Genomic DNA, 14,407 nt, shown 5'->3' on the forward strand with positions numbered 1-14,407 from the left:
GATTACGCAGATCTTTTTTTTAATAATGCAGGACAAGCAGGAAAAAAATAACTTGCCTGACCCTGCCACATACTTTCCCTGTTTAATTTGTTAGCTATTGTTTATTTCATAGAAAATGTTTTGGGTTTTTTTAATTCAGCATATTTCTGTTTTAATTAAAGGGGTATATTATTATCACTGAGATCTCTTTCAGCTCTTAGGAGGTTTGCCTGGTGTATATATACAACAAGGGAGCTAAATATCCAAATGTTGAAACCTTTCTTCAAGAATACAATGTAGATTAATTTGGTGATTGTGCCACGTGTTTACCTAAGCACAGCAAAATGAGGAAAAAAATGGAAACAAATAGAAATGAAAGTGGCCATGGAGTTACATAAAAAGTTGGGAGTAAGAGAGCAAATCATAAGGGGATGACAAAAATCACAAGGAATTCTCAGACATGTGTGTTACAGTATACTTGTGGAAGTGTCTTTCTCTAAAAGATAGGTATTTGTAGTGCTCTACCCTGAGAGCAGCTTTTTGCGCTGTTGTGGAAACAGACAGCGTTTTAATTGGACACAAAAATGTTGTTAGGGAAGAGGGCCTGCCTTGTCTGTGATCCCCTCACTTCTGTATTTCATGTGGAATATCTGGTGCTCATAAGATAGAAGTCAGAATTAGGGAAACGGTTCTTTCTCAGTCTTCAGCAGAAGAGAGGTGAGTGTGCAGAACAGCTTTAAATTCTGGGCTGTAATGCTAACTTCCATTCCTGTGGCTTTTATTTCAAAATCGACTTAAGGACTCCTGCTATTGTAGCTAAAGAATCTGTGGCCATGAAATTCCCCTAGGAGATACTTTTAGTTTGGTATACCCATAGCAAGGATTGTATATTCCATATTCCTTGCTTTAAATGCCTAGGCAGATTGTGGTCCCTGAATTTCAGTGTTAGCCTTTGGGGAAAGCAACTCCTTTCCTATCTCAAAGTTTCAGGTTTCCCAGTTGGTATTCTTCCTATTTAGTAGTGCTGAACCTGGTGACTTGAAATTCAGTTACTAGCAGAAGTAAAGCTTAGCCGTGCTGTGGTTAACTCTTCTGTTGGTTTTGCTTTCTGTTCCTGGCTATCTGTAAATACCAAGTTCCAGTGTAATGGAGTTCTTGGTTGTAAGCTCCTTATTTGGTTTGCCTGAATTAATGCACGTCTCTTCAGCTGCTTGATTTATGAAAGTAAATAATCCTGGAAAAGAGAAAGGTGGTTTCTCTTAGGAGAAGACATTGCTCAGGTACCTTGCAGAGCCATTCTTGCAAATGCAGGTGGATTGGTTTGAATGCCAAAGCAGGAAAGCCAGTGCTGAACCTGTGCAGAGTAGGGTCAAGAACTGCTCTAAGGTTTTTCCATATTGACATAGAGATTGGCAGTCCTCTGGCAGGGTAAGGTATGTGGTGGCAGGATCCTGGGGACTGTTGATACTATATTTTGTCAGGTTCTAGTTGTCAGTGAATGTCCAAAGTAAAATAAAGTTCAGTCCACCATGTTCATGACTTCACCTCTTTGAGCTGTCTCAGGTCAGGTGTTTGTTCAGGGCATGATGAGTCAACATCTTGGACAAATGGTTGTACTCCACTTAAGACATTTTGGAAACCTAGAAGCTGTTGCTTTTTAAAGGAAGTAATGGAATTGCTGGTAATTCTTACCAACAGGAAAGCCCCTGATCCTATGGCACGTAAGGTAAATGATTAGTGCAGTTTTCCAAGTAGTGTGAGTGTATTTTACCATTCTGTGCTATTGAATGCAGCTCCCAGCTGAAGTAAAGAACTAAAATAATGATCTATACTGAAAGGATACTGTTCCTGATCTCTGAATCTGCCTGTTGTTTTCAGGAAACATTAGAGCATAGGCCTCTCATAGTGCCTTTTCAGTCACATTCCTTGATTTTCATGCTGTAATTCCATTATTTGGTAAGCAGTTTCAAGAATCCTCTTAAGAAACCAATAGTGGGGGAGACATAAGGCTGTAATGATTTTTTACTGTAATTTCTGGCTGATTTGAAGTTTTAAGTGTTGTCCTTTCATAATGATTCCTGTACTTCTATAGTTGATTTTTAACCCGAGTTTTACAAGCGTTGTTTGCTTGGGATAGGCCATTTTTGCTCTGTAGCCATTTTGTATTGATCTATCTTCACTAAGCAGCAATGTAACATTGTTGGTTTTATATCAGAGGTGCTTAAAATACCAACGTAGGACCTCTTCAGGCCAAGAATACAATTCAGGTTTGAGTTTAAATTGAAGAATCTTGAAGAATTAGAGCACTTTTGTTCTGTCCCAAGATCTTAGATATTTTTCCTGGAAAACACAGAAACATTGTGCTCTTTTTATTTTTCTCCGAATCTAGGAGGAAACTTGATATGTTGGGTCAGATCAGAACTTTGTTTTGTTAATAATAAACAAATATACCAAGATACTTTCCCTTTATGTTCTGAGCTTCTGTAGTTTGTTACCTTAAAAAAATAGAATATCTTTTTATTCCATTTATCTATTCAACAGATATGGACTTTTAGAATCCTTGGTATCTAATGTCAGATAATCTTCAAATAAACTAGGCAATAGATGAAAAAATATTTCCATTTCTTTTGATCTCTCCACTTGCTAGTTTCATCTGATTCTTCCTAGTCTTGTTGGTCTGAGTTGATGAAAAAAAGTAATATCCATGGACTTACAAAAGATGTAGAAAACTTGAGTAGAAACTTGAAACTTCAAGGCTAAGCACAGAAGCCTTATGTTGTGAAGATTTTACTTCAAAACAGATTTTGCAGCTTTGAGAGTTTCAAAGGCAATGTCAGAAAAGCATTTGGGAACATGACTACGCAATGTCAGTTAAAATTAAGTAATGTCATTCAAAAGCTGCTATGAACAGAAAATCTACCTATTTCAATACTGAATCTGTAGTTGTCAGTGCTTTTGCTGGTAAAGTTGTTGATTTCTTAGAGTTTTGCTGCCCCTATGTGAGTAAAGAGTCCTCCTTTGTATCTGACATAATCTACCGTTTGCAAAGTGGATGCCTTCTCTCTTGTTTTCCCTGAAAAGCTTGTCAGGATCAGCACTTACTCAGTGATAACACTGGGCTGACCATAAAGCACAACTGCCTTAGGTATGTCTCCTAAAAAACCCCAGCTTCATCATAGAATCGTCATGGAATGGTCAGGGTTGCAAAGAACTTCAAAAGTCATCTAGTTCCAGCTTCTCTGTCGTGGGCAGGGACACATTCCACTACGCCAGATTGCTTAGAGCTCCATCTAGTCTGGTCGTGAAGACTTACAGGGATGAGGCATCCACAGCTTCTCTGGGGAACTTGTACCAGTGCCTGACCATCCTCACAGAAAAGAATTTCTTCCTAATATCTGATCTAAACGTACTCTCAGTTTGAAGCCATTCACTCTTGTTCTGTCCCTACATGTTCTTGTAAATAGGCTCTCTCCCTTTTTCTTTTAGTCTCCCTTCACATACTGGAAGGCCACAATTCTACTCTTCTCCAGGCCGAATAATCCCAATTCTCTCAGCCTTTTCTCATAGGAGAGGTGCTCCATCCCTCTAATCACCTTGGTGCCTCTTGTCTGTGTCTTTCCTGTGCTCAGGAGATCGCAGAGCTGGATGCAGCACTCGAGGTGGGGTCTGAGCAGAGCAGAGTGGCAGAATCTCCTCCCTCACCCTGCTGGCCATGCTGCTTTTGACCACAGCCCAGGGTATGACTGGCTTTCTGGGTTGTGAGTGCACATTGCTGGGTCATGTTCAGCCTCTCATCCACAGCACCCCCGAGTCCTTCAGGGCTGGTCTCGATCTGCTCATCCCACAGCCTGTATTGATTCCGGGAGCTACCCCCACCCAGGTTCAGCACCTTATGCTTGACCTTGTTAAACTGCATGTACCCTCTCATTACATTGGTTACAGCACTGGCCCAGAGCGGTGATTTGTTTCTATGCCATTCACTACTGCCAAAGTGGTCAGTCTGGGTAGCGAGCACTCATGTTGGTCAGCAACGAAGATCAGTTTGTTGTGTGTGCACATACATACAGATACCCATACACACATGTATAGTCAAATACCTAAATTCAATCAAAAAGATGTAGTCTCTTTTGAAGGATTTCACACATCTCCTGGGCTGAAGTCTGGGAAAGCTGAAGGTAGTGTATGTCAGAGGTTTTCACAAGCACAGTTCCTCTGAATTTGATGTTACTAAATTCAGAACATCCACAGATTCCTTGCTTTGGTCACCTCATGAAAATTTTACAGTTGTTTATTTTTGTATAATTATACCCCCACTTACTCACTTTTTCTGCCTTTTTAAGTTTTTCTTTAGCTTAGGGTGTTTCAGTTGTGACTGTAAAGTCTTAGAAAGTCCTAAATCATTCAGCAGCAGTAACTCTTCTCATCGTTTGGGAGTGGGGATTATGGTTTACTTATGCTACCTACTGGCTTCTTGGTCAATGCCTTACCATAGGCTGCTTGGGGAAGACAGGAGTTGTGGGACTGGATTGTCATACAATCCAGTGCACAGACCAAAAACCTTCTAAACAACTTCTGTTCATTTATTAGGTAGAAAATTAACATCCCAGACTTCATTTTCAAAGAAAAAAGAGACATAGTTCTCTCTTCTCAAATACTATAGATAGCTAAACAGAGGGGATTGAAGGAAGACTACCCAGCTCATAAGCTCATCTTGTTTATTGTTTTAGATACTGAAGTCCAAGAGAGCATTTCTTTTTGGTGATTTACAATCCATTCACTATGTTGCTATTTAGAGTCCTAATTCCACAAACTATGCTTCTTATTCTGATTTTGCTTAATGGTTTTTGTTCTGGATTCTAGGCATTTAGAAGCTGGCATAAAGATTGTGACTGTGCCAAGTCCTCTCGTGGTTGAATCCCCAGAGGAATTTAAGCACAGAAAAGAAATGATGAAGCCAGTAGATGAAGTTTGCTGAAACTTATCAGTGTGTTGTGACACTAAGAGTCCTTGTATCAAAGAAGTGATATTTGAACTAAAATGTGAATTTAGGTACATGGTTACATATAGCAATTAACATTTGTGAAGAAAAGCTACTCATCACTGAAGAACTCTGAAGGGGCTGGGGAAGTCATGACTCTACTGAGAAATGCAGAAATGTTGAAACTGAAGGTCAGTCTTCTGTAAGCAGAAGAAAAACTCAACCAAGTTAAACCACTACTTGTGACAAGCTCTGAATGTACTGTAGCTGCTACTGAGTGTTATTCCTAGAGGGGAATTGACAGTTGGTCTCAAGTTAAATCTGTCTTGCTATTTTTCAAAAAATTAACCATCTCAAATGCCATGTATAAAAGCAAAAAGGATATCCTGAAAACAGATTGTTCAAAGCTGGTCTGGTTTGTACAGTAATCCTGGTTTCTGGACCTTATGCTTCCTCAAGTTGTGACAATTAAAACAATTGTCTGTCCCAGACTCCCAAATCAGTTGTGAAAAGATACAGACTTTTGTCTTGTACAGCTCATATAAACAGTTACCTGCTGTACAACTGCTTCTTGTGTTTTTGTGACACTTAGCCAGGAAAAGAAATCTGTAATTTCTTAGTTGTTACTTGTGTGTAAAGTATTAGTCTATGATTGTAAACTAAACTGATCTGAAATAAGGACCATTTTAAGTTGCAAAAATGGTAATTTTCTAAACTGGATTAGTTTTGCAAAGAGTTCCAACATCTCTTTCTGAGGGGAGTGATTGAACTGAAGGTTCTCAGAGCATCATTTCTGTGCTGTCAAGCTCAAATGAATGTATGCACAGAACATAGTTTTAGAATAGTTGTCTGCACATAAGGATTTGATTCTGAAGGACTCAGGGGTTTTTCCATGTTTTATGTGAGTTGTATGGTATTTTACCTTTCTAGCAATGCCATGGATACTCATATTTTAAACAAATGGTATTTCTGAATTTCTCATACTAACTCTTTTTTCTAATATTTAAATTCCCCAAGATTTTGAAGTTTGTTCTCTCCTAATTTACACTCTTATCTTTACTCACAGGACATGGAGGAGGTGTTGGGTGTTTTTGGGGACAGCTATTATTTCAAGCATCCTTCAGCTAATTTTGTTTCTCTTGATTTAAATATCGTCAAAGAATTAAGTGCAAAATAGCACTTGCTGGTTGACCCTGTAATGTCATATGCTTGTAGTTAGGAGTGCTTATCCGATGGAGACAAGTGGCGTAAGATGTGGAGCTGTTTGATTTTAACTTTTATTTAAAACCCTTACCCTATGGAAAAGGTGAGGTAGCCTATCTCTCTGTTTTATTAGGGGGGGGAAAAACATAAGCAGCACTACTGAGCGAAGAGTAGCCAGCTCATTGCAGCTCTGTATCTACATTTATACTGCCCTTAGGTATGGCCATGACCCAAAAGTTGGTTTCTAGAAATTGGTAAGATAATTTTAAGATCCCATCCATTCCTCCTTTTTTGCCTGTCTGCTTTGGCTTTATCTCATGCTTTTGTAAGTCACTTCATCTAGCTAAACTTGTAGGAAGCTAAACCATAGAATCCTGTCAATTTTCTGTTGATTTAGTGATCTGAATTGCACATAGCACCAATGTGAACACAGGGGTCATGCTTGGAAGTAGTGTAGAGGTTGTGAAGAAGGGAAGAAGCCTGTTAGGCCAGCAGAGGCTGAAGAGCAGAACCACCCCTTTTGGTAGCAGTCAGCTAACAAGTTCACTCAAACATCTTACGAATCTTCATCCTGAGACTTCATTTCCCACCTAGAATAAAATTCAATTGTTTTGCAATGTACTAATTAGTAATTTTAATACAGAATAGTAGTGCTAATTCTGAATTGTCTAAAATCACAGGCATTTAAGTATATAGTATCTTTTAAAAAGCTTCTGACTTTTTGTGTCAGTTCTTTTTGCTGGATTCTGAACTTCCCAATATGTGGTAGAAAACAGTTTTATACCCTGTAGCAGCAGGTCTTTTCCAGAAGACTCAGGCAAGATCAGGACTCTCTTGTGCTGAGAAATGTGTAAACACGTAAGATAGTTCTTTGCTCAAAGAGCTTGAAGACTAGTGCCAGGCAGAGTGGTGAGTTTGATGTGGCAGCTGGAATGTAGAGGCATGAAACTCAAACAAGCCACAAAATACCCACTTGATGGAAAAAACTTTTAAGCCCTGCTGAGCTAGGATGGTTTCAATCTACAGTTCAAGGAGAAGATTCTGATACTCATTAGCAGTGGCCCGAAACACCCATATTTCTGTTAGAGTTACACTTTCTATATAGGCTTGTGTCATGTGAGTATGTTAAATAAATCAAGTTCATTTGCATCAGAGGACATTGACAGCATGTCTGCTCTGGTCAGAAATGCAGACTAGCTGTTATAGTGTGTTACAACTCCATACAGCTTTCAGTTACTAAATTGGATTATCTGGATGGAACATTACTTGTGTGTATTTAGACACAGCTGTGGCAGGGTTATTTGTTGAGTCACAGTGCAGCCTCATTTTGTCTTTGGAAATAGTTCATATGCTTTCTTGTAGAGCAGAGCCATAAAGTTTATATTCTGCCAGATTCAAGCTGGCTACTTGAAGAGGTAGCAGAAATACCTCTGCACTGTATAAGTGCTTGGCAAAGAGACTGCTGAAGTGTATGACAGAAGCAGGGACTAGTACTGTGCTGGAATTAAGAAGCTCATGAGGATCTATATTCAGTTCTTACAGAGTCATTGAGGTCTGTGTTCTGTGCTCCCAACCATTTGTTCCCATAATACCTGTGGTTTTGGTCCGGGTTGGATCCTTATCCATGTTATCCCAACTGCCCAGGATAATGGAAAGCCACTGTCTTACAATCACACCATCCTGAATTTAAAATATTTTGAAGAAATAACTTTCTTTAGTGTGTGCTACAGTTGAGACTAAAACAAATATTAGCATCAATATTCACATCTACATTCCTTGCTCTGTAAGTCTTGTATGCACCCAGACATGTTCAGAGAATTTATAGAATGTACACTTAGCATTTCATTTCATTACCTGATCTGTGGACTTTGATTAACAGTCTTTAGTAACAGGATTAAGTGGTTGTGGATTGGGAAGTATAATACTAGGCCTATGAAGCAGTGTTCAAAGGGATGTTACATATCTTTGTTGTGTTGACTGTTTCTGAGCCACTAGTGATGTACAAAGCTTCAAAACTATTTCTCTTTTAGCTTCAGTTTTGAAAAGGATCATCCAATAAAAGTTTGAATTTTAGCTAACCCTGTTTTGCAGAATGATAAGATTTTGTCATTTGTATGTGGTCTAGAAGAAGATATAGGGCCAAATTATGCTAATTCTGACCACAGGAGTTTTTAACTTGACTTTTTTGCTTGAAAAGTTATTTATCTTGCACTGAAAAACTGGAATCCTTTCCTTGGAGTACTGGTTTTATCTTTATAGGGTTTTGTGGAGTTTAAGAGTTTGTTTGGATTCTTTTTTTTAATTGCAGAAGATTTCTCTATGTTCATAGGGCCAGAATATGAGCATTTCAATTTTATGTTAAAAGTTTTTCTCTGGGCAGAGGGTCACCTTGTAGCTTGTCCTTCAAGCTCTAGAAATAACCTAAAAACTAGTAACTGTGGTGGTTTGCTGAGTCTCTGTGAATGTGTGCTCTTGAATTTGTGCACACAGAGAAAACTGTTCTGAAACAAGTTAGATACTCTGAGAAAGACCTAGAAGAAAGGTGAACTCTTGTCTGAAATTGGCCTGTTCGTGATGGCTGTTTGAAGTCTCCTGTCTTGATTTCTACCAACTCACACCCCATCTACTCCCCACCTTCACAGGTTCTTTACAAAGTGTTTCTCTTACTCATCCCTTCATCATGATTCCTGTGGGGGGAGCGTCATACCATCGTTACATTTCTTATTTCATGAACCAGTGAGCATGTTTAAAATCTTACTTAACTTTTCCTCTGGTGTAATATGTCCTGTGCAAGATATTTCTCGTGCTCATTTGTTCCTTAGGTTTCAACAAGGCAGCTGTAAGAGATTACCTTCATTTTCAGGGAAAAATTCACACTTTAAGCCCAAGTCTAGCAGTGAGGTTTCTCTGTAGTCCAGAAAACTTGGTTTATCATTCAGTTCCTGGAACTATAAAGGGAGAAACTAATCTCCCAGGTTTTCATATCAGCATTAAGAAAATAATCCATGACCCTGAAGACTAGAGCCAGAGGCATCTAGAAATCACTGAAGCACCATGTTCCTAACCTGTGTGTTTAGAATTTAGGTGGACTGGCTAAAGTGGATTGAGTCAAAAATTGCATCTGCTAAGGAAATGGTAAATCACTATCAAATGTTTTAAGTAGGCATTCCGGCCTAGTTTCTCTAGTTTCGCAGGCTCCGGGAAGACAGCTCCTGAGCAGTTGATATGTCATGTTTTTAGCACCTTGACCTAAGTGGTTTTGTTTGATTTCTAATTTTAATTGAACTAGGCATGTAACCATGATTCTGATTTTAATTGGCTTTACTTTTAGACTAGAGATCTTTCTTCCTCACCTTCCAGTGTCCTGAATAAAAAGGAAATGTGTTTCAAGATTTCAGAAAAGGTCACTCTTACGAAGATAGCTCTTTGGTTTATCAACATTAAATATTTTAGTTTAAGCAGGAGGTTGTTGTATAGGGTCAGAGTTAACTACCTATCAAATCTAGTCTTCTGAGTGATTGGAGTTGTGATGATTTAGAGTATGCGTTTCGTACAGTCTTTGTTTTTTTTCAGAGTAAGAGTTTATATTTTTATGAGGTTTTCTATTTGGTAGTCTTAGAATCACAAAACAGCACATATTGGAAGTGACCTCGAAAGAATATCTAGTCTAGCCTTTCATGGGTAGGGAAGCCTGCTTGAGGTTATCTGGCACCTTGTCCAATTGCAGCTTGAAAATCTCCAGAGATGAGAGGACTCTACCGTGTCCCTGCGTTCCAGTCATTGATTGTTCTCACTCTAAAAAATATTTTTCTTATGTCAAGATTAAACTTCCTGGTTCACCTCATATTCATTGCCTCTTGTGCTCTCCATGTGGCTCCTTCCGAAGAGAGAGCCTCTAATTCTTTTTGTAGCCACCCACTTTGTCATAGTTTATTAAGAGGGAGAAAGAGTAATCATTAGTTAAAATTCTGGTGTCTCTTATGAGCTCATACACTGGTATCTGTAGTATCTAAAAAAACTAGATTGACATTTTTATTAATGGTTTTTGTTTTTTCATGAACTTACACTTCCCTGTTTTTTCCAAGAATTTCTTAGCCAGAAGTGATAGATATGAATTACATTTGACTTCAGCTGATGGAAAAATACAGATTTTCCCTATGAAAGAAATCATCAATCCATTTTCAGTGTATACTCTCCTCTGCAGGAAAAAAGTCAATTTTGTATTTTATGTGGTCATCTAGCTCATCTCCTCTCTTTTTCCTCAGTGCTCCTTAAAGAGTTCTGTGGTATCTGTTAGATACAATCCAGACCACTAAAACTTAATTTCAGAAGGCCTCATGTCTTGGAAATAGGTCACTGGGTAAGAAATGCAGGTACCTAGAGAGAAAATACAGCAATCTGAGAAGGGGTTGCTTTGTTTTGGATGTTGGTTTAGAGCTCATCTCCTTGACATGTGATTGATCTTCGTAACTGCACGTGCAATGACGTGTTTGTCGGTTGTGTATCAAGTAAGAGCAATTGTTAGAATAGAACCAGGTGCATCATGATCTCTCTGTGTTTGTAGGGGTCCTGAAGCATAAAACAGATGCTTGTCTTTTCAAGGTACCTGCTTTGGCTGTAATTCTGTGGTTGCCTGATTTGGCATATTTGCAGTAGTCCATGAAAATGATAGTACTTACGAAAAATTCTGCTTCAGCTGTGTCTTATTTTGCAATCAAACCTGCCTGCAGTCCAAGGTGGCTTAACTGGTATCAGAGTATGCCTGCTTGATCTTCTAGGACAAAAGGGATTTAAGAGACAAAAGCTAGAACTCACTTTCAGCTAGGTTCATAAGAAACAGAATATTAATACAATAAATGAGGCAGTAGTGCACTGCCAGAACAGTGCAGTAGAAGGCCTGGAAAGGAGAATGACCAGAATGTGTTGTTATCTCCATCTACAACTGTATGTGCTTTTTGATAAGCTGAAGACTGAGTGAAGTTTCTGTGCTCTTGTTACTGGTCAATGCTGTGAATAGTCCAGAGACTCAAAAGCAGGCAAGAATGGAGAAAAAAACCAGGTGACTTCCTTCTGTGTATTTACTGTAGTTTTGTGTGGTTTTTAGGGAGGATAAAGGAGTACAAATAAAATATTTAATGAAACAGAAGACTTAAGACAGTCACTTTTTTTTAGTTTCAGAGTCTTGTCCTCATCCTTTGAGTTGATAGACCCAAAAGACTATTTTGTCTTTTTATTTAGTGAACTATTTTGGTTGGAAAGAGAGAGATGTAATAGCAGGCAGTGACCTCATGATCTTACTACATCATTAATCAATATTCTAAAATCAGTGTTGCAACAGCTATAGTAAATATGAATCACTTGGGTGCAGTGAACAGTTGGCCACAGTCCAAGCATTTCTTTTTCTATCCAAGAGTTCTGTTCTAGCCAACTAATAGCTCATCTGGGGACACGGCTGTGTGCAGCTCATGGTCCAGGGATAAGTGTCTTGCATAAAGGAAAACTGCAATTTGGCTGGTTGGGTTTATTTTTTTTATTTATTAAGCAGTGCAAACAAACAAAAAGCCCCAAAGAATCAAATCACAAACCTAACTATAGATCATACTAGGTCACTTAAACAGCTGGCTTTTCTCTGACCATAAGTTTTTTGGTTTTTTGCTTTGATATGATATATTGCATTACAGCAACAAGTCCTTGGACGTTTTATAATCAGCTGTAAATCCATTGGTGAAATTATTCCAGTCTCTAATACTGGGAGGTGGTTGCCTGCATCACACCATGTCTATGGTATTATATAGGAAATAAAAGATTGTTCATGACCCCAACAATATTTTGCATGGATGTTAGCAGTTGTATTTAAGAAGCTTTTATTATTCCTCTTTTTTATAGGAGGTGTATGAAGAACAGAAAGAATTTAATAAATTATAATGGACAGTGAACATTGTACGGAGTTTTTATGTTCAGGGTGAATAAAGCAAAATGTGCATGTGTGGTTTTTGATACATAGCAGGAACCACAGTATGCATTACTACAAAACTGAGGAACCCAGGTTTTTATGCAATTTTGCATTTCTAGATTGGCTGTGAAACTCAAATACTTCAGTGAAGTTGGTTGAAAAAATTTAATCTTTGTGATAATCTGTAAATGGCCTGTAGTGCCATCCTTGAAATGCCACTGATGATAGTGCTAAACATTTAATTGATCAAGCATTGTTCTTCCTATGCAGAAGCTTCAGTATGAGGCGGGGTGGATGGCGGAAACGAGCTGCCGATGGCGATGGATGGGGAATATGGGTATGTTCAAAACCTAGTAGCTTTTTTTTTTTAAAGAGGTAAATAGCACTGTGGTTAAAAAGGGGTTACAGTTTTGTGATACATGCTAAAGGGGTGGTATAAACCTTTTTACTTTATTTGAAAACACATAATTAAGTTCGAAAGAAAGTTTTTAATTACCAGGTTTTGAAGTCTGTGTTCACAACAATCACTAAATTTCATTATTAATAAGTGCAGACCTTTGAATAGCTTTAAATCACCATTTAAAAAATAAACTAAGTAATTTGAAAGCTATTTATGCTTGTCTCCACCACGTTCTGTAGTTGGACAAACGGTAACTGAGGCACCTAATTTACATAAATGTTTAGAATACTACTGTCTCATGTATATTTAAGAACTGAAGATACATGGAACCACATTGTTTTGTTAGGCAATGAGCCATAAATTTAGCACCCAAATTTGCATCATCCCATTCTTTCTTTTTCTTTCTTTTTATTCTATAAGAATTTTTATATATATAGAATCGTTTCCTATGAGAAAAAAGAAATATGAAATAACTCCTGCCATGTTGTTAACAAGATGCAGTTATCTTGTAGATAAGAGTTTATGGTGGAGCATTTGCTGTTTTTCATTTGAAAAAAGAATGTCTTTTGTGTGTCAACCAAATTCAGTTTGGAGGAATGTTGCTTACCCTTCCAGTCTTAAAACTGACCAGTTTCTCTTTGTAAACATTAGGAAATAAGACTGGCATCATGGGTTGTGTTTTGTTTTAATTTGAAAACTAGGGTGGGTATATGTCAGCAAAAGTTAAGAAACTGGAGGATCAATTCCGTTCAGATTCAGCCATACAACAACAGAGGGATGGAACTTCATCAAGTATCTTTAGTGGAGTCGCCATCTACGTCAATGGCTTGACAGGTGAATCTTTATTTTTTTTAAGGATCTGTTTTGTGTTGTTCTCATGTTTACCATCCTGAGTAGAGGTAACTGTAAAACACATGAATTTGCAACTAAGTAAATAACGTGACAATTACTGTATATGTTTTGTATGTTCCATTGTTTTTAATGATTAAGGTTTTCAATAAAAAATCAGATTTACATTCTGAATATAAATATTGCTTTACTATATCATTTACATGAGATAACTTGTAGAAATAGGAGAAGATCTTTCCATATTTCTGTGATCTTATTATATGAAATGAAGCTTTTAATATCCTCCATCCTCCTACACTTACTAAAGTTTTAATTTCTCAAATTAGTGATGGTTAGATTGTATGCTTAAATTTATGTTTGGGAGAATGCGTCAAGGTTTCCTTGCTCAGAGCGGCATAATGTGTGAGACAGAACCTACTAATAGTGGAAGGAGGAGCAAGAGAAGAGGTAAGACATTCATGCATTGTAGGGACCATCTGTGATGGAGTGATAGGGCATGTTAGCTGGAGTAAGGTTTTTTATTTACCATGCTTATGTTCATACGTCTGTTTACTTCATAAAGCAGCTTAATAACCTTTTGGAAACTCCCCAGAAGCCTTTTTGAGGGATCTATGCCAGGAATGTTGTGATTATTATGTAACTGATCCATAGCGCTCCTGTGAGATAGATTTAGTGCTGGTTTAAGCACAGGGCTCAGACGGATTGAAAAAGGTAAGGTGGCTATGTTAAACTATTAATACATCTGGATTGGTTTTTTAATGCAGGCACTTTCTTTAGTGAGAATCCAACATTTGTGTATTCTTCAAGCTGCTAGTCCCCAAACAGAGCTCTAGAAGGTGGTTGTCCAAAAGGCTGGAGTAGGAAGGATAACACTTGGAAAGAGTGTGTGCTATTTTTAGTTAAAAGTTAGAGGTATAATGGAGTGTTAGACATCTTTTTGAGAGTTGACAGGAAGGAATTGTAACTGTATCCTTTAAAAAATTTTTTGTCCTTCTTGTATTGTTCAGATTTTTTTGGAAAGTATCTTGTGTTAGATTCAGTATTC

At 37.9% G+C, this 14,407-nt stretch overlaps 1 protein-coding gene across 2 annotated transcripts in view; it reads left to right on the forward strand.

Annotated features, from left to right (window-relative positions):
- The window catches only part of REV1 (REV1 DNA directed polymerase), a 57,196-nt gene that overhangs the window by 2,232 nt on the left and 40,557 nt on the right, over window positions 1–14,407 (forward strand). For both annotated transcript variants that reach the window (XM_069005860.1, XM_069005865.1), the window contains exons 2-3: window positions 12,384–12,450; window positions 13,215–13,347. In XM_069005860.1, the coding sequence (XP_068861961.1) occupies window positions 12,394–12,450; window positions 13,215–13,347 (190 nt within the window). In that variant the 5' untranslated portion in view covers window positions 12,384–12,393. The remainder of the gene's footprint in view (window positions 1–12,383; window positions 12,451–13,214; window positions 13,348–14,407) is intronic.

This window comes from Aphelocoma coerulescens, chromosome 1 (genome assembly GCF_041296385.1).
Source record: "Aphelocoma coerulescens isolate FSJ_1873_10779 chromosome 1, UR_Acoe_1.0, whole genome shotgun sequence".
NCBI classification, from domain to species: domain Eukaryota; kingdom Metazoa; phylum Chordata; class Aves; order Passeriformes; family Corvidae; genus Aphelocoma; species Aphelocoma coerulescens.